The following is a 17,369-nucleotide window of genomic DNA, read 5'->3' as shown; positions in this document are numbered from 1 at the left end:
ACTATGACTTCTTCCACTGCAGCGGGTTATTGTTGGGCGCAGTGGATAAAGGCACGTGCATCACAATAAACTGCAGAGAGTCTTCGTGCGTACAGGCTTAATTATATCCTCTGAACCTTTTCACAGTTGCACCAGAGACAAACACAAACATGCCCTCTTTACTTGGGGGGCTGCCTGGGTTTCATCGCTCCAGCATGGCGCTCGTTTGCACAGATGTTCGTCACCGACAGTCTTAGCTGTCACGCCAGTGTGTTGTCGGGGCACACATCCATGCAGCCTTGCAGTGCTGTGCCTTTATTTGGGGCTGTCATCTTGTGCTTATTGCCGGTAGTTATATAAGAAGAAGGCACCATATTAGGAGCCGACATGATGCTCAGCAGTGACGTTTTCTCGTGGGACTGGCTGGGATTGAAATGTAAAAAAAACGGATGCATCATTATTCCCAGCGATTATGAGTTACATCATTAAATCACCATTATGGCCGGTGTGTTTTGGAATAAAAGAACTGTGTCGCTCTTTGTTGTGAGTCTCAAGTGTGCGACTGATTTCCCCTCATGAAAATGCGTTTGTTGGAGCTACATTTTAATATGAAGTTAATGTGTGGTTAAAAATAACACCCAAGGGTGCTCGGAGAGTAACAGTTACGTGTATTGTTGTCATGCAATGCAGCTAAATTACTGCTATTACTGTGTTTTTCCGGAGTCTAATGGAAAAAGAAAATGATCCAAATCATGACGTGATTTATGATCCATAGCCTATTTTTGAGCCAGAGAGTCATCACGCTTACTGTAAGCTCAAAACTGAACATATGTTCAACACTTGGCCTCCACCCATATGAGGGATACCCGGAAGTCAGGATATCCCCCTCTCGCCTGTGAGAGCATCCCTACTTCCTCCCACGCAGCTCCACAGGTTAGTGGGCAGTTTGGCCCCGACTGGCCACCATCTCTCAGCAAGTAGCCGCTCGTTTCATTACTACAGACAGCGAGCGGTCCTTGATCACCGCACAATTTAAACTGGAGCAGCCATCTGTTCCTCCACCAGTGCCAAAATGGAGGCTGTGACTCACAACAGGCATGTTGGTGTAAAAGAAAGAAGCTAAAAAAACTACACTGCCAATACGAACATGCCTGAAAGAGAGGTGACCATATCACGGTTGGTTAGATTTTTTTTTTTTCCGAATTTAATATCAGGTAAGAGGTTCTGAAAGAGGCTTTCCAGCGACCTCACATGACAGGGCTTGTAATTTGAATGTGTCTGTCTGATGACAACAAGCTCAGGGATAAAGTGTGACACCACGTCAGAGTGAGTCAAACACAAAGGCTTGTTCCTCTAATTCCTGTCCCTCTGCCAGTTATCAGATATTAAATGCGGTCAGGTGTGATCAACTCGTTTTCACTAGGGGGATTTAACCGAACTAACCTGCTTAATACCTGACAAATTATGCCTGCCCTCATTTGTTAGAGAACAACACACAGCGTGATGAGAAGAAACAGGTCACTGCCTGCATTCGTAAACTAACTGCTGCTTGATCTGATGAAGGTGAACTCCGCTCCCACATTATCTGCTTACTTAAGCGTGAAGGTGACGAGATAAATCTGAAAGGATTACAACCCGTTTATGATGTGTCGTCGGCGATCATCACCCCGAATCCGACCTTTTTAAAAATCACGCATTTCTGCGATGTTAAAGTATGATTTGAACACGCTTGCACACAAGACAAACAAGCAGTTTGTTACAAATTGAAAACCTGTATTTTGCAGACAATAAATAGTGCTTACAAAGGGATTTTTGTCTTTTCCACAGACAAGGTTTCTGTTTACACTGTTGATATGAAACACCATCAACTGAATCAGTGAGACTCAGACACAGCTCGGGGATGTGACTACTGATACTGGAGTGGGACTGGTCGACTCGGTCACATGCACATTTCCCCCATGTGGCATCAAAAAGGACGTCGTTCAAAAGAGTCTGTTTACAAAAAGAAGTCTCTGCTTGTCTATGGCGAACACATGACCTTGATTCTTCCTGCTCCTCGGACAAGGTGAAGTGAGGGTTAAGGTCATGTTCCTCTGAGCAGGAGTGGAGCTTGCAGCATGCGTCCCCGTCTAGAGACATAGCCTCCAAGGTTCGCTGGACACAATTACCAGGACGCCCACTGACTGTGGGCCAGGGCGCTCGGAAGACTCTGTGCAAGGTCTTCACTGACAGAACCAGATATCAGCAACTCTTCACAGAAGAAACCTTGCTAAGGCCGGTGGAACCTGCAGTGGGGGAAAAGAAAGAGGGGGGACTGTGAGCCAAAATATTCAGATACTAGCGCTTCATCAATCAAGAGGCCTATTATTAGCCCAATGGACAGTGCTCTCTGTATTAGCCAATGGCCTCCCCGCAAAAACGAGGTCTTGCGTAAGCACCACCCCAGCTAATTCAGGTTTTTTTATAGCTGCAGCCCGTCTTGACAAAAGCAAAACGTAAGCTAAATTTATGCGGACATTTATTATAGTGGCGAGGTGGTGCAAAAGGGTGCAACTTTCCCATCTCGAGGGGCCTGCTTGCAGCTAAATTTAAACCCTACTCTGCAGGGTGTGCACTCATTGATGTGAAACTGTTGGATAATGCACCTTTGAGTTTTCGTACAAAGTCACACTGACCCTCTCAGACATCACGACAAAAAAGAAACAAAAAGGAGAATATAATAGGCGCTCAAACTGACCTTGTCAGATGCTTGCTCGAAGAATGAACTTCCATCTCATTACTTTTGAACTCGTTCAGCTCCTTCCGTATCGCTGCCTGCGGAACAAAAGTGACAGAGAGCGTAAACCCAGGGGTGTCCCCTCATACTCCCATGCAGTTGCTCAGGTGGTGAAGCTCAAATGAGTTTGTTATGAAAACAGAGAAACATCTGTTGTTTAGGTGCAGATTAGGTAAGCTTGACCGGGTTTGGTGTCAAAGAAAAGGCGGCCTTGATGAGCACTTTTCCCTTTTTCACACCCACAACCAATGTCTGCGCCAACCAGGAGGTGTTCGATGTTAGAAATGTCTCTCATGACAGACAGGGTCTCTCTGCAGCGTTCGCCGAGTTACATTTGAGAGATTTTGAAGGATACATTCTCCCAAAAATGAAATGTAGGTCATTATCTACTAACTCGCTGATGGAAAAAACATTATTTGCACTTTCCAAGCCTGTGCACCCACTTCAGACAGGGTGTGTGCTAATGCTTATAGCAGCTACAGTGAAGATCTCTGCTTAAAAAGGGTGTAAATAACATCAGTTTGGGATCTCTGGGCTTCCAGAGACTTGGTTTATGTCAGACAACCTGTATGGAGCCATATAAGCCCCTTCTAACGTCATCTGCTCCGGAAATGTTTGGTGGCCAACAAAACATGATGTGACCATTCCTTTTTGGGTAAACTTTCAGACTATTTCAATACCACATAGAATGTGGAATATCTGTTTAACCCTAACCCTACAATTATTTCTTATCAAATCTTACAGCGCTTCTCTGTAACAATTAAATGAATGCAAACTAGACTTACACAAGTGGCACGACTTGGATGGATGCTTTCACTAATCAAAAATGATCATGGTTTGGCTTAAATGTTCACTCAGTGAGACGAGGAGCTTCCTCGCTGCTGCAGCTAGCAGTAGTGACAGTGATTAACAGCCTTCTGCAGTGTGCGACATCTCCTTAGCCCACCTTTGTTGGTCAAATTTAAGACGATTTAATGCATTCTTTTCAAGATCTGCAGAAAACCTCTGAAGAGAGGCTGACACAGGTGTATTTAATAAAGATGTCAGAGTATGGCCAGCGAATCAAGTTCTTGCACTATTTGACTGTATAAAAAGGTCAGCGCTGATCTGAGATGATTTCCTTTAGCTACCTTGTCAGCAGCTGACAGTCTGGTCCATGGCTTGTCGGCCCGCCTGTCGTAGTCCTGAGCTTTGGCCACTTCCACATAGTCGCTGAAACGAATGAGGATCTTTCTGTCCCGCAGCTCGTCCACTGTCGGCCGCTGGTTCAGCTGGAGAGGAAACATATCTGTCAGCTCCTCTGTTGATCAAAGCCTTTCAATCAGCAGAGCAACTGCTGCTAGAAACTCAATATTAAATTCAATAGCAGGTTGGGTATTAAGGTCTATATTTTGGCTGCCTGACAATCCCCGTGAGGGCTGGTGTGTCCGCCAAATGTGGGATTAAATGGATGAAATTCGAGGAAAGTGTCCAGATCCGTGCGGTCGCCTACCTTTCTGTTGAGCCGCTGTTTGATCTCCCTCCTCTCCTCCTGTTCTGTCTGGTCATTTCTTTCTGTTGACACAAAAAAGACAAATATCATGAACAAAAAAATCATTTTTTCACTTTAATCAAGAATATCTAGCCTTTTTTGAGACGCTCGGTCACGGCACCAAGTGTCAGGTAAATACCCTGCCCCTGGTTTCTGTTATGGATCGGACAGTTGATGAAGTCTGTGATTAACAGAGCTAATATGTCTGATCCTCCTCACAGTCGATGAATAAATGAGCCAGTCTGCAACTGTGCTGAGGACAGGAAACATTGACTGGCTAAACTCCAGAGCAGTGCTGAGTTAAAGAGTGAGACGAGGTCTGATGGGAGCACTAATAACATTCATCTTAATAAGATACAGTAGAAGACAGAAGGATGTCACCCCCTTTTGTTTTTTCATAACTTTTTGAACCTTTTGGACGCTTAAAAAAGAGTTTGTTTGATGAGTTGCTTTTTGTTAGTGGTTTGGAGAGTGGAGGAATGAATGTGGCGTCCTGGCGGCGGAGGGAGGTGTGTCTGGTTTTAGAACACATCTCCCTGTGCTGAGAGAGACGGGGTCAGTGATGAAACACACAGCTGCTCAGAGCTCACAGGTGGCCCGTCTCAACAGGGACCCACTTCAGATGTGGGACTTCATTCCTCGTGTGGCTGTTTTATAATTGTCCTGCTTTGTTTGGACAGTTCGGCTAGATTTACAGACTAGTTTCACAGATTGATGTGCCTCAATCAGACACCTTATTCATTTCTATTTGGCCTTTGTATGGCTTTATTGATAGGACAGCTTCAGAGATGACAGGGTGAGAGGGGGGTGACACCCAGCAAATAGCCCCAGGCCAGGACTCAAACCCGGGGTCGGTGCAGCGAGGACAAGGCCTCTGTACATGGGACACCCGCGCTACCAACTGAGCTAATGGCACCCCCAGACACCTTATACTTCTGAATAAAGCAGTGCATTTGCTGCAACAGGGAGCTCAAGTATTAAGGATTCAAATGTGAGGTCAAAACAGCAGGAAAAATATTTCATCAGCTCTGGGGATCTGTAGGCAGGGCTGTATCATTTAGTGGACAAAAAGTAATCTGTCAATTATTGAAAATATGTGTATATATATAAAAAACATAAAGTAGGGTCGCAACTAACTGCATTGATAATCAAGCCATTTGTTGTTTTCCCAATTGGTCCATAATGTCAGAAACCACTTTAAAAAGTCCATCCAAAGCCAAAGGTCATGTCTCAAATTGATTTGTTTTGTCTGAACAATAGTCGTAACCCACAGATAGCCTATCTCATCTACAGTGACAAAAAACAACAACAAAAGAAAAAGGAAATCCTCACATGTGACAAGCACGAGGCGGATTATTCTTTTGCTTTTTATCCTGTAAAATGTCTCTTTGAGTACCTTGAAGAGCGCTATATAAAATAAATGTATTATTATTATTATTATTATTATGCATTATTAGTAAAAAATGTAAATTTTCTGCCACACACAAATTAAATAATAGCGTAATGACTCTTATTATTTCAACTATCAAAATATCTTTTAAAAAACCTACATAATAATTCAATGATCAATCGTGATGATGAAATAGTGTGAACCTCTTATTTTGAAATACGCCCACGTCACACCAGTCTATTGTCGATGAGGCCTGAACTATGTTTGTGATGTTTTATATGAATAACGATCACAATATTATGTTTTATGTTATTATTACGGTTTTTTGTTTTTTTTTCAAAATGAAAAGCATATTTTGTACATAAATCCAGCGGCGCGTCCTACGGTCAGATGCGTCTTAATCTCTGCGAAGTGGCACACACGGAATAGAGTGCAGGCTTATCATCAGAGATAATCCACATCATTCGGGCATTATAGACCTGTGTCAAGAGTTCAACTACTCACGTTTTAAGATGTTCCGGCTCTCCAGCTCCTCCACGGCCGGCCTCTGGCTCAGTCTCCTGCGGAAAAACACTAAAATTACATTCTGGACCATCTTCCCTCCCACGCTGCCGGGGTGTCTTTCTTCCACCCCCAAAGTCCGTTCAGTCTCCTCACTACTACTAGCACTTTGGATGCTTGAGCCGGTGTGCAGAGCGCCAAGATCCGCACATCCAAAACGCAAACACCGCGTCCCACCTCGAGTCCAAACAGCGGCTGGTTTTGGCTTTAGAACATTTAAGGCTCCACATCGGGAAGAAAGTCAGGCTGCGCGTTTAAAAGCACGCGACAGAGCCAGTGTAGTCGAGAAGAAAAAACAAGGGAGGATTTCCCTGAAAAAAAACAATCTTGTTTTAATGCTCCAGGAGCGGTGACGTGAAGTTTCGAGAGCGGAGCGGCGGTGGGAGTCCCGGCGGGGTGGAGGATGCTGAGCGCTCTGAGCTGTAGACTACTGTGAGGAGAGTGAGTGGTGCAGCACCGCCTTTAACCACATGCACACAACTAATGCGAGGCGGGGAGGAGGAGGGGAGGAGAGGAGGAGGAGGAGGAGGAGGGGAGGTGGAGAGGCTGGGCTGAGGAGGACATTCCCCATGCGCGCGCGCGGACACACGCGAGCACACAGTGCTGCAGCAGGGAGCCGTCAGCGTCATCAGAACCAGGACTGTAGAGAAGGAAAACCCAGCTCCACTCACTGGTTTACCTCTGTTACAGGTGCAATGTGTACGACGTGGACACCAGACTTTACAAGGCTCTCTCAAAAACACACACATACTGTATTGCACTTTAAATTAATATCTCTGTAAATAAAACTGCATCTTGTTCTATCTATCTATCTATCTATCTATCTATCTATCTACATTTCACCAACACCCAACTCTAGATCCAAGATGGCGGCTTCGCTTATCATAAGCCGTAGATTAATATCCTGTTTATCTGCACTCCTGTCTCTCTTGTGTCTTTTAAACCGGTCTTACGCGCAGTACTGTCCAACTTCCATCTGTAGACATGTTGCTTTGGTGTCATTATGCACATACTGTGTAGGCTGATACACTGTTATCAGCTGGTATTGCTACAAATGGCTAACCTGACCGGAACCGGTCTACACGTTGTACTGGGACGCACTCGGCGCTGGTTTGACGTCACTCCCAGCTCTGCCATCCGCCTTCCAGGGTAAATGAAACACACCAACAATACAACTCGCCAAGGTTTTACACAGTTTCTAACAGTAGCTAGCAGCTGCAGCCAAAGAAAGCTACGGCAAAGAGTCTAATGAGCAGTAGTTGGTGGTTAGCCTGGTGATATGCTGCTCCGCCTGTTTGGAGCGACTTTTGACAGGTGGCCCAGCTTTACAGAGCGCACCTTTCTTTTTCATAAAGCAAATGCACAGTGTACTGAATCATAGTAGTATACACAAATGCCATATATGTGTTACTGAGGTGATAATGATTCTCCACAACAGCTGCGCATCAGCAGGGAAAGTAGTCTAAATATTTAATGGCTGCCCTTAATTTTAAAGATAGGTGAGTCACAGAGATATAATCCAGAGAGCAGTTAACTATCCTCACATTTGAGACCCTCAACCCTGCATGTTTCTGGCATTTGTGTTGCTTGATTAATGACTCAGATGATTAATTGATTACCATTGCTCATTTGTGATTCAACTAATGCTTTCAGCACTCTCAATGACTATAACTTGTTATACGTCACATGGTGGTATAGATGTAGCCATGTGGACGAGGACGAAATGGAAACAGAGACACGGATGCTGGAATTTGTATTCATGTGTTAAATGTATGCAGCCTACATGTTTAAAAAGATAGGGAGGTTTGGCACACCCAGATTAGTCCTCAGCATTCCACATCACCTGAATTTTAGGATTCCTCACATGACTTTCCAAGAAAAATCTCCTCCCCACCCCCAACACACTCACTGCCACTAAATTTGCCACACAGCTGTTGAGACAGCACTGAAGAAACATCTTATACAGCCTCGTAGGAATCCTATTCAAACTCATGTATTACAGGAAATGAAAAAAACTGAAACTGTTGAGCTAGCCCTCTGATGCTAAAACTAACTTATCCTACTGTTAAAAAAAAAAAGGTTTGTCTTAAAAAATATAATTTTGATGAGCTGACATCTTGGTAATGCAGTTAGTTATTCTACATAACTAAATGAGGCAGTAGCTATTGTAATATATATATATATATATATATATATATATATATATATATATATATTTCAGCTCTGGACGATAAACAATTCAAATAAAGCTTATTCTAATAAAGTTAAAGAGCAGTATGGACAGTTTTTTGTTATCATGTGGGATATACAACATTTATTCTTTGGGTAAAATAATCAGCTCAAAAAGGCATGAAAAAGGTATTAAAATAATCCTATCTGCTCCCCAGTTTGCCAGCCAGCCTAAAAACAATAAACTCTATTTTTCTCAACTCCTGCTGTTTTGCTTTGTAAGGCAGAATTAATCACAAGCTGTCACGAATCACTTGAGAAAAAGGTGTGAGCTTGTAATAAAGTCCACTTTTATAATCAAGCAAAAAAGGGTCAGACCACAATGTATTCACACTCTAACTGTTAGGAGATGAAAACTATGATTCACACCCACAGCAGGGACGACGTACACCGAGCAGAAAATTAGATCAGATGTTGTTCTGACCAGCACAGGGGCTTTAAGTGCTGACCGGGAAAGGGACATCTCATTTAGTGGGAACACAATGTCTTTTTTTATGAGCAGGACAACCCCCCTACCCTCCAAACTAGTGAGGTGAACACACAGTTTTGAAGTCTTTGTTCACAGCAGAGTAACATGGCATTTTCTTTAAATTGTCAAAATGATCCCTGAAGTACTTACTGTCCTCTAAAATTGCTCCTCCCAAGTCTAGTTAGAAAAAATGTGACTGGGGTTTTGCCATCGATACATCTATGCTTTAAATAAGCTCGACTGTATAATCTTTTAAACTACAAAAACAACTCAAAGCCCGTTTTTTTATTCTCCTTTCTATGTTTTTTAATCTACATCAGTAATTTTTTTATCTGTATAGACATTACAGACAGCAACACACAAGAGTATCTGAAGACCTGCATTCTTTATGTCTGTGTTTGTTAGCTTTGTGTTCTTCTTTTTCACCACCTTTGTCTGAGCTTAGTTACATTTCTTGCCACATGACCATAACGTGCAAAGCTGTGTAAAAGACCCATCGGTGCATCGTACCGCTGTAGTGCTTTGCCTCGCCTATCCATGAAAACAACATGTTCCTAGTCCTTGGCCAAGCTGGCAACAGCATATATGCAACGTCCAGTTACACTTTTACAATAAAGTCGCAAAACTGCTTGGTTAGGTTTAGAAACACATTGGGGTTTGGCTTAAAGATAACTGTTTCCTTAAAACAGTCACTATTGACGACTTGCTTCTCAAGATGCTTCAATCCTGGTCACATGGGCGCAGTTATGGGCAGCAATGAAACACCTAACCTGGACCTCGTCCTGATAGGGACTTTTGGACTCTTTCTACTACATTTATCTAGTTTCTTTCAGGATGGAGGAAGTTTTATTTTGAAGTTGTATACTGGGCATCTGTCTTTAGGGAAATACAAGTACCAGGCCCTAACTGGTATTAGCAGATACTCAATATTTAAGGACTTTGATGGCCAAGAAAACTTGCCCACCAATTGCCCACAGGGTACCTTTTAATGGCAGGTCTGTCACAGATGGAGGAACTCTGGTTTCCTGTATGACCGTCAGATGCTAGGCAATGGACATACTTACATCATGAGGTGCACAACTAATTCCGAGAGATACTTGGCTGGTTTTCATCACAGTTGTTATTTTGAAAGCATGTTGTAATTCTGCTCTGATGGCGTTATGAATAATTCTGCCAACAGACATAATACCCAATTTGTATTTGACTTTCAATGGCTGAGCTCAGACTATGACAAAGACAAAATCATGGAAAACCTTTTAAAAGCTGCAGCATTTTGTCCACAGCCCTGAACATGATGGCACCTAAAGTGCAGATCTAAAATAAGCCCCCATGCCCCATGACTGCTTCAGCTGTAACTAGGACCAGTGAGGGCTTACAAAACAGGACCACAGACCTGGCAGTAATGGAAGCTGAGGGGAGTCGATGTGCTAAATGGAATGGAGCTATAGTGGGATGTGTGGTCTGCAGCGGAACACAGTTCAGGTCAATAGCATTAGCCTCAGTTCACAGAGTGAATCAAATCTGCTGCAGCCAAAGTCTTTAACCCCAAAAAAGGATGGCTGTATTTTACATGAAGAAATTAAAGTGCTTTGGATTTAACGCAAAAACAAAATCCAAAACACCAGAAAAGCCGAGGTGAGTCAGCCTGTTTCTATTTTACCAACAACGATCCTATTGGGCCTTTAGTCACAGCCTCCTGCAGCCGTTCGCGCTTCACAAGTGCTCACCCACTCTTCTTGGTCAGAGGTAAAAGTTCCTCGTTTGTTGGAGAACTCACCAGCATGTCAAAGCAATGAGCTGCCTGTAAGAGCAGGGGCTGATGGGAATGTCAGCCCATGAAAAGTGGAGGAGAATGGGATGAGTCAGGCGCCACGGGCCGGGCGGCGGCCTGCTACTGCCCACTGAGGTGTGTCCTAATTCCTCGCTCCTTCCCCTCAGTGACAGAGCCCGAGGACAGGAGTGCCAAAGTCGGATGTGGAGTCTGAGTGCGCCCAGGACGGCCTGGGGGACGAGGGGCGCAGGGGGGGCAGTTAGGGGTAGTTGCCAGGAATAATTAAAGGAACCCTCTTTAATGGTAGCCTACTAGAAGCCTGGTGTTTACGTAACTTGGTTAGGGTCCAGGACTTGTTGTGTTTAAGTGCTGACCTGGATGTCTCCCACTGTTACTAGGTCACATAAATATGAAAGACGGCGGTTATGAGGACAAGGCGTCTTGGATATAAACTGTATCCATATATCTATTATGGATATGAAGAGGCTCTGTAAAACACACAAGAGCCATCCAGCTACCTAAAGCTAAACTCCCCCTGTTCAAAGGCTCACCGCGCTATTGATGATAGATGAGTGGGACACATTCAAAGACTCAGACATGAAACCAAGGATCAATTCAGTAGCCAGTTGTTTGTCTCCAAGGCTTTGCCCTTTAGCACAGGACCACAGATCAAGTGGGTAGATCATGTCTGGCTCTCAAACAACCCGCTGGGAGCACAGTGAGGAGGAGGAGGAGGCAACTTCAAATAGCATGTTCCCACCTTCACTGTTAGAGAACATAACCCTATACTTTCACACTGAAGGGACTTCAGGTGACTCCGTAAGCTAAAGCACATATTCCGTTACCATCAATAAAAAACTACCAAGACTACTTTTCTGATAAGTCTACAGCCACGCTGGAAGCTCTGTGAGGCGATATTCAGGCAATCTGAGGTAAATATTTATGCCAGCATGCTAACATGCTAAATGACTATGAATCTCTGTGCCATACTTGTGCAAATCTATCTTGTAGATGTGTAATCGATTAAATAGATTATTCAGGTGGAACTAGAAGGGAGGCCAGATCACAAAAATCAGGAGGATTTATCCTCTGGGGAACAGGAATGTTTGTACAAACTTGCAGTGAAATCATGACATTATGAGGAAAAGTCAGAGGATCACCAAAATCATCAGGAACAATTCCCTGGGGACCATGAATGTCTACACCACGTTTTGTACATGTTATCATGTAGATGTTGACGAAATGATGTTAATTTATCATACAACAGTTGTAGCGATATTTTAGTCAAGACCAAAATCATGGACCATACAACCAGCTGATAAACGGATGGATGGACCAACAGACCAACACTGCTGAGTCGTCCCGATTGCATGGCTATTTAGACATTTAATGTCTTGTCCTTTCGAAGAACCCTTACTGTCCTGAAATGACTGAACATTGATTTCATTAAAAAAAAAAAAAAAAAAAAAAAAAAGTGGACATCCATTAGCTAGAATAGCACATGCACCCTATTTAAAAATCCATTTCGTTTGCATAATGAACACTCCCTATGGACGACTGGTAAGCCAGAATCAATGCTAGAGATGGACAAAGGCCGGGCTGGGAGAACAAATGTACACTCTATGTACCCTGTAGCTGTTTATTTAAAGCCTGAGATATGAGGCAGTGGGTGACAAACAGACAAAATTAGCAACATGTCATAGGTCACGTCTCTGATCTAACCCTTATTTGGCAAGAGGTCAAAAGGAGAGAAAAACAACCAGTGTTCAGTGAGTGGGTGCAGAGGCTTTGGCACTTTTGACATTTAAATTAGAGGGTACTCAAAGCTAGATCCCGAGGAAAAAAAGCCATTGTATAACGCTAATTACTGCATGTGGGACAGGGGATGTTCTAGTGGTGACAACATGTAATTTGACGATTTTGCCTCTTGCCATATATGTGCAGGCTGCGCCATCCGGTGCTTACGTCTCTCCAACTGCTTCACAATGTCTGCCAACTCCAGTCCTGTAATTGGATTGATGCCTTGTTGTGATGCTGCTCACTATAAAAGGCACAAATAGACACTGGAGAGGCACATCCTGCGAGGAATGGTCCTCGCGTGAAACCGCGATGACAAGAACCACAGACTGTCTTCATTATTGGAACCCCCGGCTGAATACAGGCGTGTTCTCACAAACACTGACATTCAGCAGTACTAAACAACGTTCTTGAGAAATTGACTTCATCAGTTACATCTGTAACCAAGGACACCAACCCCACTATGACAGTCATTAGTGTTGTTGGTGAATATTCCTTGCAAAACACACACCTTAAATATAAATGATGATAAACATCTTAATGATAGAATAAATAGCGCGTGACTCACGCACAAACACACCGATTGATATTTTAGCAGGCAGAAGATTCTCAGCAAGGGTGAGCTGTGTGATGATTGTCAGACCGGCCCCTCGTCTATCAGACTGAATAACCGTCCAGACTTGCAGATGTAGACATATTGATGTTGCTATCTATTGGCAAAGAAAGAAAAGAGCGGCTGCAATTTCAGCAGTTGCACCACCTCCAGCTCCACCTCTGCAGTGTTTCTTTCTTTCCTTTTTTTTTTTTTTTTGCACTTTTTATTTTGCTGTTTTGTGTTTGTTCGAGGTTTTACGTATTACGCTTGTGCCACCCATTACAATAGAACTTAATTACAAAATAAATCATTGGTACAAACAAAACACAAGGATTATAACAAATATAAATCCAGTATTTCATTTTGTATTTCAAATCCATCTTAAATCCACTAAAATTATCTCGTGGTAAATGTAGATGCTTTTGAAAAATCGATAAATTAATCTATTATTCATTTTGCTTTGTTAACATTTTTGACCAACACTTCGGGTGTAACTTTCGAAACAAAAAGAAAAAAGAATAATATTTTCCTAACAAATGAAAACATTTATTCATAAGCGATAAAACCCACCATGCCACCTGTCTGGTACCACTGTAGCTTATGACGGCTGAAGCCAGCTTTTGTCAGCAAACCCTCCATACATATTATTATGCAACTGTGGCAAGTTACACAGACTAACTTTAAGGTTATGATTCACTTGTCTTGTCATAGCAACATATCACTTTATCTTGTTTTGTTCGTGAAACTTGAACTAGTGTCCAGTATTAAGGCTTTGATTGGATTGCAAACAGAATGACTGATGTACGTCAGGGACCCATTGTTAGGATATAAAATGGGTCCCTGTTAAAACGTTGTTCTTATAACAATAAAACGAGCTTCTTTTGTTTGTAACGGTAGCAGCATTTTGCTTCTGTAAAGGTTTCTGTCTCTAAACTAACCACAGGGACAGAACACAGTTGATGACACTCTCTTTCCAGGATGTATGCTCCAGTTAACAAAGCCGTGACCCTCTAGGTCAAACACACGAACATGCAAACAGCGTTATGTAAAAGGAAAAGAGAAAAAGAACTATAGCGCTGCTCCTCGCTTGCAGATGGGGATGAGATCACCATGGCAGCTGCTATAACTTTTCTTTACATGCCAATGTCACTTTTCTTGCCCAGTGGTGGCTCAGTTTTGGCTTGTTGGCGCTGCTGGAACTGGTTTCTGCATTAAATGCGCAGTGGGGGCACCCCAGAAGCTCAGGTGGTATAGCTCGTCACCCGCGCACCCGAGGCTGTCTCTTCGCCACGGCGGCAGAGGGTTCGAATCATCCCCTGCTTCTCTACCTCCTTTCCTGTTCTCTCTTTATCCAAAGCATAAACAGCTTTAAAAGAATAAAACTGAATATATATATATACGTGTATCCTCTTTAATTCAGTTTAATGGCTGAAGTAGGCCATGTCGTGGTTGCCTCAGTCTTGACTCTGAGTGCTCGGCTCTCACGTCACTGAAAAGCAGGCACTTCTGGATTTTGTGAAAGTGATCACTTGCCTTGCTAAGTTTTCTCACCCGCGGGAGGGGGAAAAAAAAAAAACAGGGAGGGAAACCCGAGCAGAGAACGCATTAATATTTCATCTGGGGTGAAGGGGATTATGAAACTGAAAATATTCTCTGCAAGGGAGCCGCCGTCCGACAGCCTCGGTTGCCTGGAAACTGCTATTGTGTTGAGCATCGTTCACGGGAGTATGATTTTAAAGGAACGTGAATGAAAATGGACTAAAGATTATGTTAGGAAACCGTTCTTTTGAAGTCAGTGATATGATCAACACAGCCCCCGCATCCTTTAGTTTCTGACACTTTTACTTCTTTCTCGTCTTTGTGGAGCCCTCATTCACTGAGAGAGATAAATCCGTCCGAGCGCATACAATTAGTCTAACGGAAGCGTTGGGATTTCGAAGTGCTAATATTGCCATCTTGCAGTCAACTGCTGTGTGGCCCGTTCCTATTTATAGCAGCCTGAGACAGCAGCTGAGGTTCGCTGGTCCGTCCTGCTTCACAATGTGAGCTGTGGTGTCAGCAGAAATTGGTCTAAGTGCCACAAATATCCAATTATTGGTTCCTCCATGGCTCAGCGGACTGAGGCAAATACTGAGTATGCTCCTGTCATCATGCGTGTCTCCCTTCCACTACGTTTCTCTTCCTTTACCAGTGCCCCTTCCACTCTCTGCTATTTAAAGGGATAGTTCGGGTTTTTTGAAGTGGGGTCATATAAAGTACATATCTATAGTCGATCGGTTTCCTACCGTAATCACCGCTCAGCGCAGCCTCAGTTTGGAGAAGTAGAGAGCCGCTCCAGCCCAGACGCTCAGCTTTGTACTGCAGTGAACGGGGTTCAGCAAAAAAAGCGACATTAACCACCTAAAACAAGGCTCACCTAAAAAAATCTATATCAGGTCAAGTGTACGTTGTATAGGTAAAATTCACACCGCTTTACATCGCCGTCAGACCGCGCTTTCTTTTGGCACTACATTTTCTCAACCGCAGAACCCCCGTATCCCTACGCATGAGCGCTAATGCGGAAGGATATGGAGAGTTAAGTTTCGTTTTTATCGAAAGTAAACCTCTCGTCCAGCCGCCGGCTCGCAGACCAGCTGTTGCCCAGTTACGCTAATGCGTAGGGATACGGAGGTTCTGCGGTTGAGAAAATGTAGTGCCAAAAGAAAGCGCGGTCCGACAGTGATGTAAAGCGGTGTGAATTTTACCTATACAACGTACACTTGAACTGGTGTAAACATTTTTAGGTGAGCCTTGTTTTAGGTGGTTAATTTCGCTTTTTTGCTGCACCCCGTTCACTGCAGTACAAAGCTGAACGTCTGGGCTGGAGCGGCTCTCTGCTTCTCCAAACTGAGGCTGCGCTGATCGATGATTACGGTAGGAAACAGATCGACTATAGATATGTACTTTATATGACCCCACTTCAAAAAACCCGCACTATCCCTTTAACACCCCAGGCGTACACAGACATTTCACTGAGGCAGACCTGGTAGAGAGACTTAATGGCTTTTGTGGGGTTACAGCTTAATGGGCACGGCCAAAGAGGTTTCTTCCTGCGCAAAATTTAGCTATCAGCAAATTTGAATTGCAAATAGTTGTAGTAAAAAATGTTACATACAGCTGTAGCAATCATATCTAAGTCTAGTTCATGAATTCACGAAAAGGATTTTCATAATCTGGTTATGTCAGTCAGCAGCCGTACACAGCTTACATTGATAGCTTCACACTTTACGTAAAGACTGAACCTGAGAGGTCAGACTAATTGGGTTAAACCCTTTTCAACGATGATCCCACCAACACCGCTGGGTCCAATTATTTCTATTAAAGAGGGTTTTGTTATTCAACCTTTGGATTCTGGCGTAGGTATCTACAAGTGGCTGTCGTGATTAAAAGTCTTGATGGACGAGTTCACGCCAGTCTGCCGTGATCAAAGATCACAAACTGACGGGAAAAGACAAAGTTGCGGCCGAGCTCATGGCCCCGTATCAGACGGGGTGCAAGCTAAGCTTTTAGCTTCGTGGCTACAGTAAAGATTTCAGCTTTAAAAAGGGTGTAAATAACACATTTTCAAGTCAATTCAGGATATCAGGGCTTCCAGACTGCTACGTCTGACGAGCCGTATGGAGCCATTTTTTGTTTTCTTCCAGTTGATCTCTTATGTTTGGTCCCAGTCTACTCCTGTTGTCATGCTGCAGCGCTGTTTCGCTGTGAGGCTCCAGGAATGTTTCCTGGATGATACTTCCCCCGACTTTCCATCAGCATGGGGGTGAGCGGAGAATGACTTTTCATTTTTAGACGAACTGTTCCTTTAAGCTTGTGTTAACCACAGACCTTGTTTCAGGCATCTAAAAAAAAAAAAATAAACACTCAAAGAGTCCACTGACTTTGAGATGAAAGAACTGGAAGAAATGCTTACTCATGACAGGGTTTTATGATTTATTCCTGCAGCATTCTACAGGCTTCATAGCATTTTTTTTTTTACATTTTGTTTTTCGAGTTTTAGTTTAAAAAAAGTTTTTCCTTCAGAGCAGCTCTACCACAATATATGTCTATATGACTGAATGTCCCATCTGCACAGAAACACAACAAATAATCCCCTTCGAAATATCTGCTTCTCCTCTCATTGTATTTTGTTGCCCTCCCCAGCTCCTCCCCTCTCTCAGCGAGCGGTCACCTACTCGGCCATCACATGACGGGTCGAAAGGTAACGAACAATGGATTCAAAAAGTCACCCT

The 17,369-nt window shown here is 43.4% G+C and overlaps 1 protein-coding gene across 3 annotated transcripts in view; it reads right to left on the bottom strand.

Moving 5' to 3' along the window:
- Positions 1–1,731: 1,731 nt before the first annotated feature.
- phactr3b (phosphatase and actin regulator 3b) overlaps positions 1,732–17,369 on the bottom strand; it is a 56,935-nt gene continuing 41,297 nt past the window's right edge. For all 3 annotated transcript variants that reach the window (XM_030420797.1, XM_030420798.1, XM_030420799.1), the window contains exons 9-13: positions 6,181–6,236; positions 4,248–4,309; positions 3,886–4,026; positions 2,717–2,793; positions 1,732–2,264 (exon numbers count right to left, since the gene is read on the bottom strand). In XM_030420797.1, coding sequence (XP_030276657.1) covers positions 2,249–2,264; positions 2,717–2,793; positions 3,886–4,026; positions 4,248–4,309; positions 6,181–6,236 — 352 coding nt within the window. In that variant the 3' untranslated portion in view covers positions 1,732–2,248. The remainder of the gene's footprint in view (positions 2,265–2,716; positions 2,794–3,885; positions 4,027–4,247; positions 4,310–6,180; positions 6,237–17,369) is intronic.

Source organism: Sparus aurata, chromosome 6 (genome assembly GCF_900880675.1).
Source record: "Sparus aurata chromosome 6, fSpaAur1.1, whole genome shotgun sequence".
NCBI classification, from domain to species: domain Eukaryota; kingdom Metazoa; phylum Chordata; class Actinopteri; order Spariformes; family Sparidae; genus Sparus; species Sparus aurata.
This window is presented reverse-complemented; position numbering and strand designations above follow the sequence as displayed.